We start from the raw sequence: 17,058 nt of genomic DNA, 5'->3' as shown, positions 1-17,058 counted from the left end.
GGATTTTATTCTTTAAGGTGCGTCTTGGGACGTTGATGCGGCACAGTTGTCATGCGGAAGCTTTTTCTTATTGTGTGGGTTATGGTTAAAGGCCGGTAAAAAAACTACTTTACGTAAATATTACTTTGCTGCAAATGTCTCAGTAAGCTGTTTCTGAAAGCGATCTACAACTTTTCCATTGACACTTTGTTCCTCAAGTCAATAATTAAAAAGTTAGTTAATTAAACTTAACTAATTAGTCAACCTTGAAGAACGGAAAAAATACTGCAGACTAGGTCACGCGACTCTAAAAAACCCTCATTTGGTTTCAGACGGCTAGGACATCCTGTGTTTTTTAAAAGCTTGGTTACATTTAGCTGGGACACCTGGTATATACACACACACACACACACACACACACACACACACACACACACACACACACACACACACACACACACACACACACACACACACACACACACACACACACACACACACACCTTGTATCCCAGCTAAATGTAAACAAGTTTTTAAAAACATGAAACCTCTTAGCCATGTGAAACCAACTCAGGGTTGTTTAGAGTCGCGTGACCCAGACTGCAGTATTTTTTCGTTCTTCAAAGTTAATTAATTAGTTGAGACCAATTAGCTAACTCTTTAATTACTCACTTGAACAAAGTGTCGATGGAAATGTTGTAGATTGCTTTGAAAAACAGCAGACTGAACCGTTTGCACCAAGGTACCGTTTAGGTAAAGTAACTTTTTACCGGCCTAAAACATTACTCATCCATTAAAACAAAAGCTTCCACTTGACAGCGGTGCCCCTTCAACGTCCCAAGACGCGTCTCTTAGAGAACAAAACCCAGTTTTTTCTGAAGTGCTCTCCCTGATTAGCCTTTGTGTGCACATCGGGGCAGAGATGTGAGCCAGCAGCTGGTCACGTGATAGCTTTCCTTTAAGGCCAATAAACAAAGCTACGTAAATCGTACCTTGATGGAAACAGCGCTGCTAACGGTTTTTCGAGGCGATCTACAACTTTTTTATTGCCACTTTGTTCCACCAGAATTAAAAATACAGCTAATTAGACTTAACTAATTAACTTTTAATAGTCAAAAAATACTCTACACTAGGTCACTGGACTTTAAACAACCCGCAGTTGGTTTCACGGAGCAAGGACACTTCGTATTTTTTAAAAGCATGGTTTCAATTAGCAGGGACACCTGCTACATATAGCAGACAAGGGAATGGAGAAGAGAGGGCTCGTTATGACATATATGATGGAAGCCAAGAGTCACCGTAACCAAGGAGCGTAGTGGGTGCTTTTGTTGTTGTTTTTTATTCAATATATATACATACAGGGTATTTCACCTAAGGCTTTAAAGAATTTTTATAAACTGGCTTTTTGAGTTTACAGAGCGCTTTTTTCGGCATAGCATTGTCAGCGGTGTACTACATCAAAATACAGCTAACACGTGCTATCAGGCTAGTTAACTAATATTGCGTAGTTAAATTTCTAAATATTGCTGTTAGGCTCTTTAATTACTGAAAAGCGTGTACAGCCCACCGTAAGTAGTACCCATGTCAGTTTTTAGAATTTTGAAAACGCGGTTGAGAGAAACTCCTCAACTCCTCATCTCCTACATATTTTGGCTATTTCGATGAGTTACGTGCACTGGAGAGCTTCCTTTGCCTGAAAACTTTTTGAAAGCGCATGCATTTTGTCGCGATGTAGCTAAAATTTGTTGGGCCGCAGCGCCGAGGGAAACGACGTTTTCGAAGTTCTAAAAACTGGTATGGATATTAACTACGCTGGGATACACGCCTCTTAAAATTAAGGAGCCTAACAGTAATAGTTAAAAAATTAACTAAGCTATATTAGTTAACTAGCCTGCTAGTTGACACGTCTTAGCTGCCCTCTGATGTACTAAACCACTGACAATGCTATGCCGAAAAAAGCGCCAACTCCAAAATCCTATGTTTAAAAATTATGTAAAGTCTTTGGGGAAACATCCCGTATACGCAAACACACAGACCAGGGGGCCGAAAGAATGCGTGTCACGAAATGGTATTGAAGGTTATGACAAAAACTTCACGACGAGGGGAAGAAAACAGTATTAAATAACCGCGTAAGCTATCTCATAGAGGAGGGCGTGAGCTGCATCTTGCACCAAACGTCCCCAATTCCAACACTTCTGCGCCAAGACGGAGGGTATAATAGACCTTCAATGCCCTCTATAGACGATATAGGTGAGGCGATGAAAACGGGCGCTTTCAGGAAGCGACGGCCAATGTTCTCCCGTGCCAGTGTACACCGGCTGATAATTATGCACCGAAATAAAAGACACGCTCAAAAAAAAAAAAAGACCCGTACAGCGTTAGGAGTTTCTCTCAAACGCCTAACGTTGCTTCACTCTGCTGAAACTTGACAGGCTTACAATGCTCAGCTTTGGAACCAAGCCATGAAAAATGGTATCAGGAGAGCCGGATGTCTCGTTAGTCGAAGATTACAAGCGTATAAGGCGTCCTTCAGGAGACTGGATGGTAACATTTTGATGCAAGTGGTTGCATAAGTAGGAGCAATTCACACAAAAAAAAAGTTCCGTGTACCACCAATCCCACGTTCAAGAATTTTCTGCAAGATCGCAGGCGTAAGTTATCCGGATGTTCACGGGGGTAAATGAAATATACTCTAATCAGGCAAAAAAAAACAGTTGTGCTGGTGATGCTGAGAATCTCCAGGCTATGCGCGGCAGGCGAAGAACAAGGGAGGCAGTTATGAAGGATATGTAAACCTTCGAAGGGAAGATATCGCCCAATCTCAAAGAATAATAGAAAATGCGACGCCGCCAGCATCCGTCAGGCAAGAGAAAAGAACCGAATGAACGTCCCTGGTAGAGAACGCACTGTTCATCTCGACGACTGAAAAGAAAACGCCGCTCCAGATGAGAAGAAGAGACCGCTACGGAGAAAAAGGGTGGTCTGCAGTTTTAGCCATAAAAGCGGCAGAAGCCATATGCTATTCCTATAGATGTTCAGCGCTGGCACGGTGACCAAGATGCATCGCTTTTCCAATCACGTGAATCGGAGTGACGCCTGCGATGTCCTGTGGGAACAGAGCAGCTTTGACGCACGTAGGGCGTCTGTCGAGGCGCTGCTTTCTTGGGGAGGGCAGCAAACAGGCGGAAATCCCTCGCCTGTCTCGTGAGCTCGGCGATTGTTTTGTTTTTTTAATGCAAGGCCACTTCGGACCTCGTTACCGCACTAGGAAGCAGCATGCAGTCAACGCAAACTTGTGACTTGTTCTATTTTATTACTTCTTACTCATTGTTTTCATGACGTATCACTGGTGGCGAGAGAGTGCATTTGGTGGCGGCGTCTGGGAAAGGCAATCTCATCGTGGGCTAGATGTCTCTGAGCACTCATTGTGCAAAACCTTGCTCTTGCCGCGACAATCGCTTGCTGCGGCGATTGTTTCCTGACGTCTTTGTAACTGGCAGGGGCGACCACATCACGGCCGCGAACATTAAGGCGACCGAGAGCAGGTTCCAGAGACAATCGGTTCAGAAACATTTCCCGGACTGCCATCGGATGAGGCTTCGCGTGTTACGTCGAGAAACCGCAGGTTTTGCCAGCCTTCTTCCACTCTTCCAGATAATCGGGCTGTAAGAAGAAGTAAAAAGAAAGAATAAAAGGATAAGGTTAGTCAAAGACGCAGTCTGAGAAGTGAGAGGCATACGGGGATCAGACATACGCAAACGATGCGGGTCCGCTAGTGTCAGTTTTATTTACTCTTTCAATAAACAGTTTTAAGACGCGCCTGCTTTGCCTGTTCTCCATCCATACCTCTCAACCGTCGTTCAACGACCACTTAAGTACTAATACTACTTATCTGTTTGGAGCATTTGTTAGCGTGCGCAGTGCAGAAGTGATTGTGTAAAGAAAGGCAAGTTCCCACGGCTATTTCAACGCAAGCATTTTTTTTTTTTGCGTCTGTGTGTGCTCTGCAAGAAGAAACGCGGCAAGCAATGAAGAAAAAATAAATGCAGCTCTTTACAGAGTAGAGCCAAAGAGCCGGAAGGAACGAAGGGAAAGAGCAGACACCGGTGTGTGTTGTGTGTCTACTCCTTGACTTCGTCCCGTCCAGTTTTTGCAGCGCCTGTGCGAATTGAACACGCCAGCGAGCTAGCCCAGCGGTGCGTTTTTACCCGAAACGCTGCTGTTGTGACAGCAACACGAACGTCGTTGCGAGGGCGAAGAGAAACGAGTCCGAACTTACAACTACGTCGCTCATTTAAAATAAAAATCTGCAAAATAATATTGCGTTGATGAAAAATGGTGGCGTTGCCGGCGCAAGCGTGGAGCTTGAGAATTTGTTGACCACGTAGCCATTTAGCTGGTCACATCACGTTTGCGCGATCTATGAAGCTGGCCACTTGCCCGGACTTGTCCGGGCTTAAACCAGCGTTGTCTCGTGCATATGGGCCGAGTCTTTATTGCAAGAGCGCCTAGCCCTGTCACGAGTCTCAGCAGTGATTACATCGTCGCTGCCAGTTGGCCGCGCAGTCTTATTGGAATGTAATATGCCCGGGCGCGTTTCTGCATTTCGCCTCCACGGTAACGCGGCCAAATCGGCAGGAATTTGAGTTTGTGCCATCAGCTGAGGCTACAGGATGCTTTAAGCACCTTGGTGCTGAGCAGCTCGCAGCTCACACACAACATACGTGACCGTTAAACGAAATTATGGGACAAGCATGTTCTTTTTTTGGCTCAAATATGCAAACACAGAACTGCTGAGCCCTTCCTTGCTCGGTGCGCCCCGAAGGACCAAGGATCTTTTCAACCAGTGACAGGTATTGACGAAGTTGGTAGCCCCACTGAACGCAAGGAAGAGCGATGCGCTTAATCTTAACAGAAAGCGCATAGCAGATAAATAATATAAAATGTGAGGTTCGCTTAAGGAAGGCCTTGCTGTACTCGGGACAAGTCCAGCTTCAGCCGTTCACTCACACGCTAAAATATGATTGTAACCTGCGATTAAATCGGTATGAAACTTCCGCGTTTTAGGCCCTTATCTGCCATGTAGCAGGCGTAACAAAGTGGTCCTATCGCCAAGCCCATTCTTGCTTCGTGCAAAGTTCTTGTAGCACTTACGCAACGGATTATGGTAGGATACAACTTTTAAAAAAACAGCAGCAGTTGTTAACACTGGGCTGCGGTCCGCGGCGTCCTGTCTTACCCCTCTGGCTAAGCACAACAGTAAACGAAATCAGATTTTTAATGTTTGACCGTGTTAAACAAGACAGGTATCAAGATTCTAGTACTAATAATTTTTTTCTAGTGATTAGCTTCTTGCTTACGTAGCAAGAAAAGTTTTAACTGCGGACTACTTTTTGTCACGGGGGAATTATGTTCAGTGTTCCTGAATGTGGTCGCGGCTTCACTGCACACTTAAGTTGCATCAGACTATAGCAACAACTAAACATAGCCATCTTTCGACACTCACCGCACGCGCAAACTCTCTGGAAGTTTATCTTTGCAGAAAGAAAGCGGGAGAGAAAGAAATGGAAATTCAGAAGAATTTCCTGGAATTAAACCGCTTCCGTCTTGGGCAATTCAACCTTCACGAAGCGCTTTCTGTTTATTTCGTGGCCTTAAGGACGTGCCGACGAAGCCGACTTGGCATGCTGTCACTCGTTACCACAAGCAAGACCAACAGCCGACTACGTTTTGCATCTGCTCGGATATGAGATTCCTCGCACGTCCTTCTGTCGACTCCCTGCTTATGTTCCTCAGCGCTGGCGCGTGCATGCGACTGCCAAAGAGTTATATATAAACCAGGCCTTCTCGTCAGCACGTTTTCTCAGACATCCCCATTTATCCGGGTGCTGTGCACATCTCAGCTGCGTCTTTCTTCACAACCACCTAGATCGCGGTCACCATAAGCGGAAGGCAGCCGCTTCTGAATTAAAAGTCAACTATTATGTTATAAGTATTTTACAGGACGAAAGCAGAGTATTATCTTACCGTGTGCAGGTATGGCAGCAGTTCCCTCTGCAAGTGCAAAAAAAAAGGGTACTGGTTTTTAGTGCATGGCCCGAAATAATAATAATGCAAAATGCTGTTCTCAAACACCGCAGTTCACCCAGCTGTAGAAATGTCATCTGATAATACGGGCAGAAAGCATGTCGCTTGCCGGCGTGCGAGAGGATTTGAAGCAGGGTAAGAACAGATAAACTGCAGGCAGCTTCTAATCACTATCTGCGCAGTCTTATAATGCTGGCTCCGAAAGCTTCACGCTCTCGCTAACGTTCGGAGTGAACCACACAGTTCACGACTGACTTCTCGGAGGCTTCGTGACACATTACGCGTCCAACGCCAGGAAGACCTCGTCTCGCTGCCCAGATATCGCTGTGCTTGCCCGCGATAGCAACTTAAGCGGCCGACACATCTCGACGACGCGCGATAATCATGATTCTCTGTCGGCACTACTGTGCGGCCACCAAGCCGTTTTTTTTTTTTTTTGCAGCAACCTTTCGGAGCATGTCTTCTTCCTTGTGCAGCAGCGGATGCATATAGGAGGGGAGCCCTAATTAAGCGTGTGACTTTCGCGCGCGAACAGATTTCCCCGTTTGCATTCCGAGAACCGCTCGCCTACCTAATCGCGCGGGCTCATTACAAGCAGGCAGTGCGTAAGCTAACTGCGCGCTTCAACGGAGACAGAGAGAAAGCATAAAACGAAAGAGCAAGAGCGAAGCCTGAGAGAGAGGGGCGTGGTCACTCACAAGGTTGCCGCCGTTGCCGCACACTTTGCGGATGAACGCTCCTCCTTTGGCCGGCAGCCTGGCCATGAAGTCCGCCACCTGGAAGAGTCAAGACGCGCGGACCATTGAAACGGTGACAAACACAGATAGCCCGAGGGTTGTCTTTCTACAGCTGGTGCAACTGCATAACAACACACGCTAATCCACGCTACACTTGAGAAAATCTTGGTAAGCCCCACTTCTCTCAACTGTTAAGTCACACCCGGGTGTGGGAGCAAACAAGCTCTGCGTTCTCCTACACCTACTGCATAATACATAATTCGTGAACTTCCAGGCAAGGCACAAGGAAAAAAAAAAGCTGTAGCGCCCCATAAATGTTCTGTAAGCGCGGTGGCCCAGTGGTTGCGGCGGTCGGCGGCTGAGCGCCAGTTGGCGGCTTCGATCCCAGCCCGGCGGCCGCATTTCGATGGAGTCGAAATGCGAAAAGGAAAAAAAAACGATCACGTAATGAGGTTTCAGTGTTAAATAACCCCAAGCGCTGGGAAATAACATGGAGTCTTCGGCTACAGCGTCCCTCACAGCCCACAGTAACGATTTGGCACGTAACTCACCATTAAAGAGTTAGTTATGTAGTAACATAATCACTTACGCCTGGCGGCGAATGCACGTGCTCCGCGGTGTTACCCGAACGACCTACAGTGCTGTCGTTTATGCATCGTACTCGCTTCCTGGCTATTTTAGGCGCAGTATAAAGCGTACGCGGAAAACCTGACCATGTAATTACGCTCCGTTAAAGTTGCTCAGTGAGGCACCTGAGTGCTCAGCGGGTGTCCTTCTAACGGTTGGTCTACGTGAGGGGCGGCACAGGTAGCTGGCTCACGAAGTTGAGTATACTCTTCCCACATACTTTACTCCCAAATGTGATCCGAGAGAAGACGGGTAAGAGCGGTCATTCGCTCTTCTTTTTTTTTTTATGAATGACGTATTAAAGCATGAGAGGCCTTCTATACCTACCACGCAGCAGTGTGCCTGAAGCACTTCGCCGATCCCGCGAGAAAAACCTTCGATACGGAAGGTCGCGCTCTCCGGCCGAAGTTCATCATGTGGGGGGTGAGCTTTAATCTTTTTTTTCAGCAGAGAATGCTTTCAGATCAACTAACGCATGGTTCTGCACTGTGTGAGGACGCACACTGACACAATTGCTTCTTTCCAATCTATAAACAGCGTCAACTGCCGTTAGAAATCGAGGGCAAAAGGGAGCTTCTCTCGAGATTCTTTCATTCGTACAGCGTCGCGCTCGTATATTCGTCGAAATGCTGTGCAGCTCGTGCCCGCCCAACGCCTTGGCCGCACTGCTCGACGTTCAGCGCAGAACCGCATTTTCTCGCTACTCTGGCTACTTAGAGTTACGCAGAGTAACTATTCCGCTACTCTGGTTGGTTACGCAGTGGGTGGAAAGGAAAACGCTTAAGCGAAGCTAGTGCAGCCTGCAATTTGTTCATTTTGCTGTGCTTTTGTGTGTGTGTGCTTTCAACGCCACGCAGTTGAGCCATTCTGAGAAGCGCCTGGACAGCGGAAGAAATCCCGTGTCCGCCAATGTGTGCTCGCGGCCTTGCCTGCGTTATGTGAGGAGCATAAAACAAGTGTTCGAATACAGAACTGAAGATGAAATGAGTAAGACCACGATGATGGCGGTGGCTGTACACTGGGTCGACGTTGCATGGACGGCGCGGCACAGCCAGGAATGAAAAAGAATGTTAATAAGAAACAAAAAGAAGAGGAAAGAAAAGAGCAAACATAGCTTCGTGGTTGGCGCCTTCGCCACGCTGTCCATATGCGAAAACTGGATGTGGGACAAGGATCGAACTGTGCCCTTCTCAGAAGTCACATACTCGTGGAAATGTCGCGCACTTGGCCGATTTCCTCCAGTGATGTGCGAAGTTGAGCACAAGCGGATACCTCGCGGCGTCAGTCATAAGACGTTGGCGTTGCTTCTTTACGTAGCACTCATACTCACGACAGCGGCTGCGACTTGTGTATAGAGAGCATTAGTCATTCACAAACGTTCAAATAAACAGTAAAGCAGGCTGAAAGGGCCTTTCATTAACAACGCTGGCGCATTTTCGACAAAGTCACACAGACAAACAGAACCGAACTAAAAGAGGCGACCACAATGAAAGGAAGGCCACGGTGCATGCGGGAATGCACACGGAAACCTTCGTGGAAAATTGTGTGCGCAAATAACCTTGCTGACCAGAGGAAGCGAGAAAGATGACAAGATCACGGAAAAATGGCTCTCATATGTTATACAGATACGAGATTTGGTTAGTGCGTAGACAAAAAGCGTATCTTCTACGTTTGATCTGCTTGTACTCGTCGTTTTCCACGCTGTTTGAAGCTGTTTGAAGAATGTCAACAGCTTCCACTAGTTAAAAGACAAATCGTTTCAGATCATGATCAGTATAGTAATATCTTCACTTGCCTTAAAATATTCATTGTGTTTTTCTTCGTGAGATCACTTTTTATTCAGTAAAATTACGGGGATTCAACTGAGTAGGATAACTGTATCACGTCATATATGCTGAATCACAGTGCGAAAGTTTGCGAAATAGTTTCCTAATAGAATTGTTATGATTCTGAGTATGCGTCCTTGATTCTAACATAGCTTGGCTGTGTGGGCGAGCTAACAGGCTGCTGCCGTGCTTTTGTTGCGCGCAGCCGCGGTTGTTATTGGGACCTCTTAGCTGACGCTTTGCCCGTAATCCTTCCAATGCGAAAAGGGAAGAATTCGAACTACGATGAACTCTACGCGGAAACTTCGACATCGGGAAGGTTTCCATTTTCGCCAATCATCAGCACTTAAGCGAGCCATCAATGTCTACTACTTTAAAATTACTCGCAGACTTCCAAATCACACATCTCTGCAGAAATATCAGAGTGTTATACCAACCTGACCTTTAATTTGTATCTGCATTTGTGGCCAAATTTTGACGAACTCACAAATGTTCGCAGCTGTCACGGAGTAATTATTTTTCTTACGAACACCCTACACGAACAGCAACAAAAGCGCCATCAACTGGGCCAAAATGCTGCTGAACCGAGGTAATAAACGTTTTTATTGTGTATTTTAGATATTCGCTCACTAGTTTACGTGCGGAAGTATAGTGATCATTTATTTGTTTAAACTTCTAATATTCAGCCAATAAAAAAGGTAGGATAAAAGATAGAGCTTCTAGCGTTTCGTCATTACGAGTCGTTGTGTGCATAAAGGTAAAAAAGGAACTTGAGATACACTACTGAGAAAAATAATACTGCTGTAGTATATTTCAAAATAGCAAATTCGTCTAATTTTCGACCGTCTTAAAGCGGCAGAACTACGCAGACATGCACCCACAGAAACATCATGCTAATAGGAGAATTCAAAATCATTTCATCTTCTGATGCACCAGTATTCCGTTTGAAATTTAGGTTTTTTTCGACGGCAGTCTAAGCTTTCGCAACGAATATGCGCTTACACGCAAGCATGCCTTCTGGATTTCTGGCAGCTGACGCTTTGGCTTTACTTGGAGAAATACGTTGGGAAATGTGGCTTGCATAATGCTCTGAGAATCCGATATTCCACTGATCCCAAAAAAACTGCAGATGTTAGAACGCTTTACGCAGATCAATACACAGTGAATTTAGGCCGCACCAGTCGTCCTCGGCTATAGTATTCAGTACGCATCTTGTACAACGGCTTTAAGCTTAACTCGCACGCACGGAGCAGTAACAGCGCGGCAGTAGCAACTGAATTGATGCAAGGGCCGAGAAATAATCCCGCATGCCAAAACCGAGTTCTGCCTTGCATGCAGCCGGGAAGGAACTGACGCACTTGGCTTCGTTTAATGAATTCGCGTGTGTCCTCTTTGTTCCCACGCCCAATGTGAGCCGGTTTAATATTAATGACGCTTGTAGCAGGCAGCTTGAAAGGGGGAAAAAATGTGCCTGGCAAGGGCATCTTCGGGGCAGCACTGTAGGCTTGGACATGCGCCCATGAAGACATGCCGGGCCCGTCTCGCGCGGGCAAGAGAGCGGCCTTGAACGAGAGCCGAGCCCCCAGCGCTGCCTTTCGAGGAACAAAGGATAACCGAAGACAATGAAGCGCGTTTTTCGCGCCACCCATAGGGAAATCACCCTTTGTTTCCTGTGCGATGGCCGGCTGTTTGTCAGCCATGCTTTATATACCTCCTTTATATTTTTTTTCGGCGGCTATCAACTAATTCCTGTGTTCAGCATCGCGCACGGGAAGCAACACTTCGAGCCCGAGGAATAAGGAAAAAACTACACAATGTTTACCACACTCGAATCGGAGTGAAAGCACGGATTTGTGCTACGTAGAAGACGACGGTGAGCAGGCAGTACCGCGGGACGGAGCAGATGGAAGTTGATGAAGACGAACTCTCCAATGCACCGCGCTAGAGTGTGGTGCGGTTTAACACGAGGCGCGTTGGCTGCGGCGATAGCCTAGTGGTCTCGCTGAGCGGCCCTTAAAGGAGATCTGCTCGCGTAGCCGCGGGTTCGACTCCCAGTCATGGATATTGATTCAATTTCTTTTTCTATTTTTCATGGTTTCACCTCCAACTCAGCTCAAGGTCAAATTTACACGGTCCGCGATTGAAGCCCAAGGTCCCGTAGTGAAGCTTTCGCTTCAAAACATCGAGCCATTGATGGCACAGAGAACTGCGCGCGGCGGCGGTGGCGGCGCCTTTGGTGGGAAATGCAAACTGAAATGGCCGCCGAATGTCCCGGCCGAGCAGTGCTGTCAGACGCATGTGCACGTGCTGGTGCTATACTATAAATACATGAGACCAGCACTTCCTTCAGACACGGAGAAGGCCCTGTGGTTCCCACGGCGTCGTTTGCATTTAACCGTTTGACTAGCTACTATAAAGCGCCGTGGAACGACTAAATCGACCCGAAAACAGACCCCCTTGGGGCCCTATTCTACGACTGTTCTTTTCCCGCTAAATTATTTTACGTTTTCTCCATTACCACTTCCCCGAGCCCCCTCACAAGTCGGGGTGGAGAGCCGTCAGGCTATTCCGATATCAAAGGTGAGCAAGACCAGTGGCAAATAGCAAAAGACCGAGCCGGGAAAGATTCATTAGAGGATAGCGTCCTTCCTTGTGGTCGGCTTTTTTCTGCGCAGTTTTCTAGCTTTCGCGGTATTTTGCGACTGCTGGTTGCGGTAATTCATCGGTCACTGTTTTTCTAGTCTGCGGGCGTGCGAAAGCACGGTAACAAACGCTCCCAAGACAAAACAAAAAGCCAGTGAATGCTGCCATCTGAATGTCCGAGCATCGCAGGCGTTTCAATTGCAGCTTCGAGCGCTCTAATAATGACAATAAAAAAAAGGAAAGCATCAGAGGCTAAGAAACAGCGCATCGGATGAAGGGAAGTTTTTTCCAAGCCGTCTTGAAAAGAAGCCCACACGGACAAAAAAATTGCTGGTGGTTTAGCATTGCTAAGCACGAAATATTCTGCGAAAGCACGGTTTTGTGCATGCGGGCACCACCGCCCCATACCTGAAAGCGTGACTGAGGTGTCCACTTTCTCAGGGAGCCAGTTACGCGCCTTTCCTTTCCTCAAAATCAACGGAGTCTAAACCTCCCGCTGGTTTTGAGAAAAGGAAAGGCGCATCACTGCCTTAATTTGTAGGTGGACGCCACCTCCTACTCACAGCGCGGTTGAGGGTCCGCTGACCCGGTGAGCCAGTTACACTTGCTACTCGAAGGCTTCAGACAGACACACACAGCTGAATCCCGCGGAGTGCGGCTAGAAGTGTGTTCGCACTAAAAAGAGGCAAGTATGTGCTGACTGGAAGACAGCCAATGTCAAGTGAAAGTTAAGCGAACAGCAAGATTAACTCGGGCAAATAATGAACCATAGCTACGCGCAGAGATACTCGGCCACTGCGAGCCAGCTCGCGACTGTTTACGACCACCACTGTACGCACTTCACTGGTGCGCGGTAAGAGGCACTGCGCGCCGAGGTGGCTGCAGAAAGAAACCGGCCTGCGCGAAAATGGCATACAGACGACAGACCGCCGGTCTGCCCGCCACTGCCTAACGCTGTCGGCACAGGCTTCGGATCTCAATTCCTTTTTGTCTGCCATCAAACCTGCTATCTTCATTGTACGCTAGGAGTGCCGCTCAAATTGGGCACGCGGCGTTTAACACATCGGTGATCTTCTTTCTGTCCCTGCAAGTTTCAGCTTATTGGGAGTAAAACCTCCTCTCCCCGAAGCATTACGGCACGGCAAGGTCACTGCAGCAAGTAGGCCAGCAAGTAGACAGAAAAAACATATCCCACAAAAGGGTTCAGCACACTGCACGCGAGAAGGATCAGCATTCAGTTTTTGCCACGTGAAGACGCGATGTGATTCAACAAGCCTTCAAGCATGCACTTGCCCTACTTCTGAGCCTGTTTGGGACACATTCTTTCTGTTTAGAGCGCATTTGCATGTTGTAAACACCTTACGTCTTGTTTTTCGACGTCAATAAACGCAGTGTAACCGGAAGCTTCAGGTTGCTCCACACGCTTCTCCATTTACCGCAAACCCTGCACACTGCAGCTTGTACACTTTCCTTGTGTTATCAAAGGAGCCCCGTTGAGGCCCGAACCGTGCTCCGGCACTCACCTCTGCCTTGACGTTCTTCTGGACGCAGTCGAGCGTCTTGCCCAGCTCCTCCTCGCTCAGGCCTGTGCACATGGGGAGAGAGAGCGAGAGAAGATGTCTTCATTTCGCGCCTTGTATGGTTTTTGGTGAGGGAACAACTGGCGTTTCACGAGAATCAAGCACGCTTGCAGGCGTTGTAGTCTCAACACGGCTAAATTTCCTCTGGTTTGACCGTTTCTAATATTGATCCAATGCTCACGAAAGAAGGGTTTAGAATACCTGACTGGGCCTTTAAGCTTATCTCAGACGCCACCACGTTCCCAGATCACCCTTGAGGTTCATGAGCTCATCCTTGAAACCTGAAGTCCGCATTGCTGAGTTAGCATGAATTTTTTTCGTTTTTGATCGCATTAATAAACGCTGGAGTGAATCAAGGTCACTGACCAAATCTGGTGACGGATCGACGTTTCGGAACCGCACACGGGTTCTTTGTTTACTGAGTTGGACACGGTCACTGACCAGGCCTGAGGGTTGATTGACGGTTCGGAATCGCGTACGGGTTCCTTGTTAACTAGGTAGGGCAAAACGCGTCCTACCCAGTAAACCCGCCAGAGCTAAGCACCCGGCAGTAACCCACCTTCAGTGCCTCCATTCCACCAAGAATTATTATTGCACAATTTTTCTTAGTGGTTGCGCACTCACAGATCTAAGCCTCAGCTTTATAATCCGAGAAAAGTGTAAGGCGCTGCTATGGACACCCTTGATCTTCTGAGTGGAGGCTCGGTTTCTAGACCGTAATGAAGTATTGCTGCGCGCCCATTTGTGACTCCGCCACATTAATGTTGCCTGCGTTGGCCGAACTAGGCATTGTAAGTGGACGGGAGGCTTTTTAATTCAGCGGCACGAACCACCGTTGTCGGGTTAGGCTCTGCCTGGGTTATGCATCGTCGGGGTTGATGCGCGCTCCTTTCAGAACCGCCTTCGTTTTTGGAAATAACCAGAAGTCCGATAGTGCGAGGTCTGTCCCGGCTGTAAAGGGGATGAGGGAAAGCAAATACCTTCATCGTTTTACGACGACATGCAGACTAGTTAGAGCACCGGTGTAGGAAGCGCATCACCGCTCGTGCGCATCACCAATCGACAAGTAATGCGCTCTTCGGATACATCACATTCCGAACTTTCGATGTGGCATCTCTCAAATCTATCTCTGATAAAGAGTTACAGCCCCGTAGGCAAAAAATACTGAGCATCAGCCCCCCCGCCCTCGCATGTGCAATTGGTATGAAACATTTTACACGCTACATGAGCCAGGATAACAGCAAACAGTACAGTACAAATACAGACCTGAATACCTAGCGGATCCATCCCGGAGGACAGCTGCAGTATAGACCCACGAATGATCCGCTGATGCCGGGCTTGTTCCCGGCCTGACCCGAGAGCGCGACGCGAACATATCTGGCCGCAGCTGTGACTCTATGGCAAACGTTCACGGGGCAGACGTTTGCGGAATTTGGCCGCCCCCTAACTGCGGCTGCCTCCAGGAACGCGAACGCCCTCCAGACGCCTCGTGAATTTATACATGCTATTTAGACGCTTTACTGCGGCTTATACACCTTTGTTCAAGAGTACCCGCTCACAAGGTTCGCCACTGAGTCTTGTGGTACATGGGGAACTTTCAGAACGCCTTCAGTTCCAAATCTGAGGGGAGTTATGACTGCTGCTCTTATAAACCTGAAGCTTTTAAGCTTCAGTAGTGCCTTATTGGCCGACTCTACAACTCAAAAGAAAACCTTGCCTGTGGCATGGGGACTTTCGACCGACGCTGAGCATACGCGAAAACTCCGACAGGGACGCAGAACGCACGGCCAGAGCGTCTTTCACGGTCCCGAGTCCCTGTCAGGCATCGGTTGGCGATAGACGCTCCAAGGTCGTAATACTCTCTGAATCAGTTCCTCGGATTTCGGAAGTATGGCACATGCAAATGCAAACACCTGAGAACGTGCTGTTGAACAGCGTAATTCAGGATTACCCTCCCCTCCCCCACCCACGCACACTCTGCTGCTCAGTTTGTTCTGCTACCCAGTTGATAAGCTTGTCCTGAATGTTCCTGTATATATGTACAGCTTTTGTCAAAAGTATGAAGACCAAGGGGTTTGCTTCTGGGTCATGCTGTGTGGCTCGCTATGCGTGTGGTCAACGTTCCAAGTCTCCGAGAGGAACTCTTGCCCTCACCCCTCTTGAGCTCAGGATTTCCACAGGTGCTACGCGAGGTCCACTACACGGCTTGGAAGCAAAGCTCTCGGGCTCTCCACTTTTGACAAAAACCGTCCCACAATAACGTTGTGGAAATATTGTTTAAACTTATTGTACTCTGCGCTAAAAACTGTGAGCCCTGGTGCAGCATGTGACGACAGTTAATACAAAGGTAGCGTATTCTGCTCCATTCCTTGCTGATCTGGTTTGTTTATACAACCGCCGCTGCTTTACTTTTTTAACGAGATATGAAGCTTCAGTGTCCGTTTATTTCTCCTTCGCCTGAAGCGGTCGCAAATAGATGCAGGCTGGCATACCGATAGATAAAGCGGAACCCTCTAAAGTAGACGCGGAGCACAGTGTGGTGCCGAAGCCAAGTCGAATACCCCGATGGGCACCGATACGGGCCGGCGTGAACACTTATTCGCGCACATCATCAGTGCCCGTCAGAATAGAGCCTGCCTCCGTACAGCTGCACTGAACGATACGAACTCGGCCTGCATCAGTTGTCATACTCACCGCACAGGAAATCGCCAGCAAACACGGTAGTGACGAGGAACAAAGACAGCGCGCACACTAGTATCACATTCGCCATGGTGGACACCGAATGGACGGCCCTGTAGACAGTGCGTTCACGGTGGACAAGTCGGTTTATATAGCGAAGCGCACGGCTCAATTTCCCGGCCACAAATGATCGCATACGCCGCGCAGACCCTTGATCTTATAGAGCCACTGAATGGCCGTCAACTGGCGTGGGGGCGAGGTGAGCAAGAGACCAGTTGAGCAGCGGCGCGACCTTCAGGGTTACTCGCCCTTTATCACGATGTTCCGCTTCGTATGTGCTACTGTACAGGCTCGGCCCCACGCGCGTTCCGGGGCGCACGGGTTGCGACCGTGGAAACTTCCACTGACGTCATACGTGACCACTTCGAAGCAAATGGACCCCGTCTGGGAAGACTCAGGCTAACGCCGTTATTAGCATTGGCTAACATTCTGGCTAGATCGAGGCTGCTGGCGCCGCATTTGTTCCGCGATCTGACGATCGTGCAACGGTAGGAACACGGACAGTCTCGACAGTCTGACGAGGCCCGAAAAAGGATCTACATCTCTCCAGGGTTATCATGTGGGCGTTATTAGCGCGCTATACTATGTTGCACAATTGAGTACATAGTGTTGCCGGGCTACTTTTCTCTGACAGGAACAGTCTACAATCTTCCGGATAACATTCTGAGCATCTCCTTGGCCTTATCCTTGGTGTAACTTGCTGACCTAATGTCAAGCTCGGCAGTTTCCTACTGTCTGAAGGTCATTAATGCGCATTACCTGTGCACAAATAAGTAGGTTTGCAGCATGCCAGGCCATAACAATTTTTCGTCAATACATAATGCTTGGTTCAGCTGCCGA

The 17,058-nt window shown here is 48.1% G+C and overlaps 1 protein-coding gene across 1 annotated transcript; it reads right to left on the bottom strand.

The window, feature by feature from the left end:
- Nucleotides 1-3,272: 3,272 nt before the first annotated feature.
- LOC149353575 (uncharacterized) lies at nucleotides 3,273-16,475 on the bottom strand. The gene is made up of 5 exons (XM_089577370.1): nucleotides 16,174-16,475; nucleotides 13,423-13,484; nucleotides 6,765-6,842; nucleotides 6,007-6,033; nucleotides 3,273-3,642 (listed from the first exon to the last, which is right to left on the bottom strand). Exons 1-5 carry the CDS (start codon nucleotides 16,352-16,354, stop codon nucleotides 3,586-3,588), a joined length of 405 nt encoding a protein of 134 aa, XP_089433496.1. The 5' UTR covers nucleotides 16,355-16,475; the 3' UTR covers nucleotides 3,273-3,585.
- Nucleotides 16,476-17,058: the final 583 nt, after the last annotated feature.

Source organism: Amblyomma mixtum, chromosome 3 (genome assembly GCF_055824585.1).
Source record: "Amblyomma mixtum isolate Tamu chromosome 3, ASM5582458v1, whole genome shotgun sequence".
In the NCBI taxonomy this organism is placed as follows: domain Eukaryota; kingdom Metazoa; phylum Arthropoda; class Arachnida; order Ixodida; family Ixodidae; genus Amblyomma; species Amblyomma mixtum.
The sequence above is the reverse complement of the archived record's forward strand: the minus strand, read 5'-3'. Positions and strand labels throughout refer to the sequence as shown.

What these genes read in the sequence shown, in the direction of transcription:
- LOC149353575 (XM_089577370.1), bottom strand. Translation starts at nt 16,354, where the DNA reads ATGCGATCATTTGTGGCCGGGAAATTGAGCCGTGCGCTTCGCTATATA. An exon ending in TGCTGGCGATTTCCTGTGCG is followed by an intron (nt 13,485 to 16,173) that starts GTGAGTATGACA and finishes CCATGTGCACAG; the next exon opens with GCCTGAGCGAGGAGGAGCTG. An exon ending in TGCTGCCATACCTGCACACG is followed by an intron (nt 3,643 to 6,006) that starts GTAAGATAATAC and finishes TTCTTCTTACAG; the next exon opens with CCCGATTATCTGGAAGAGTG.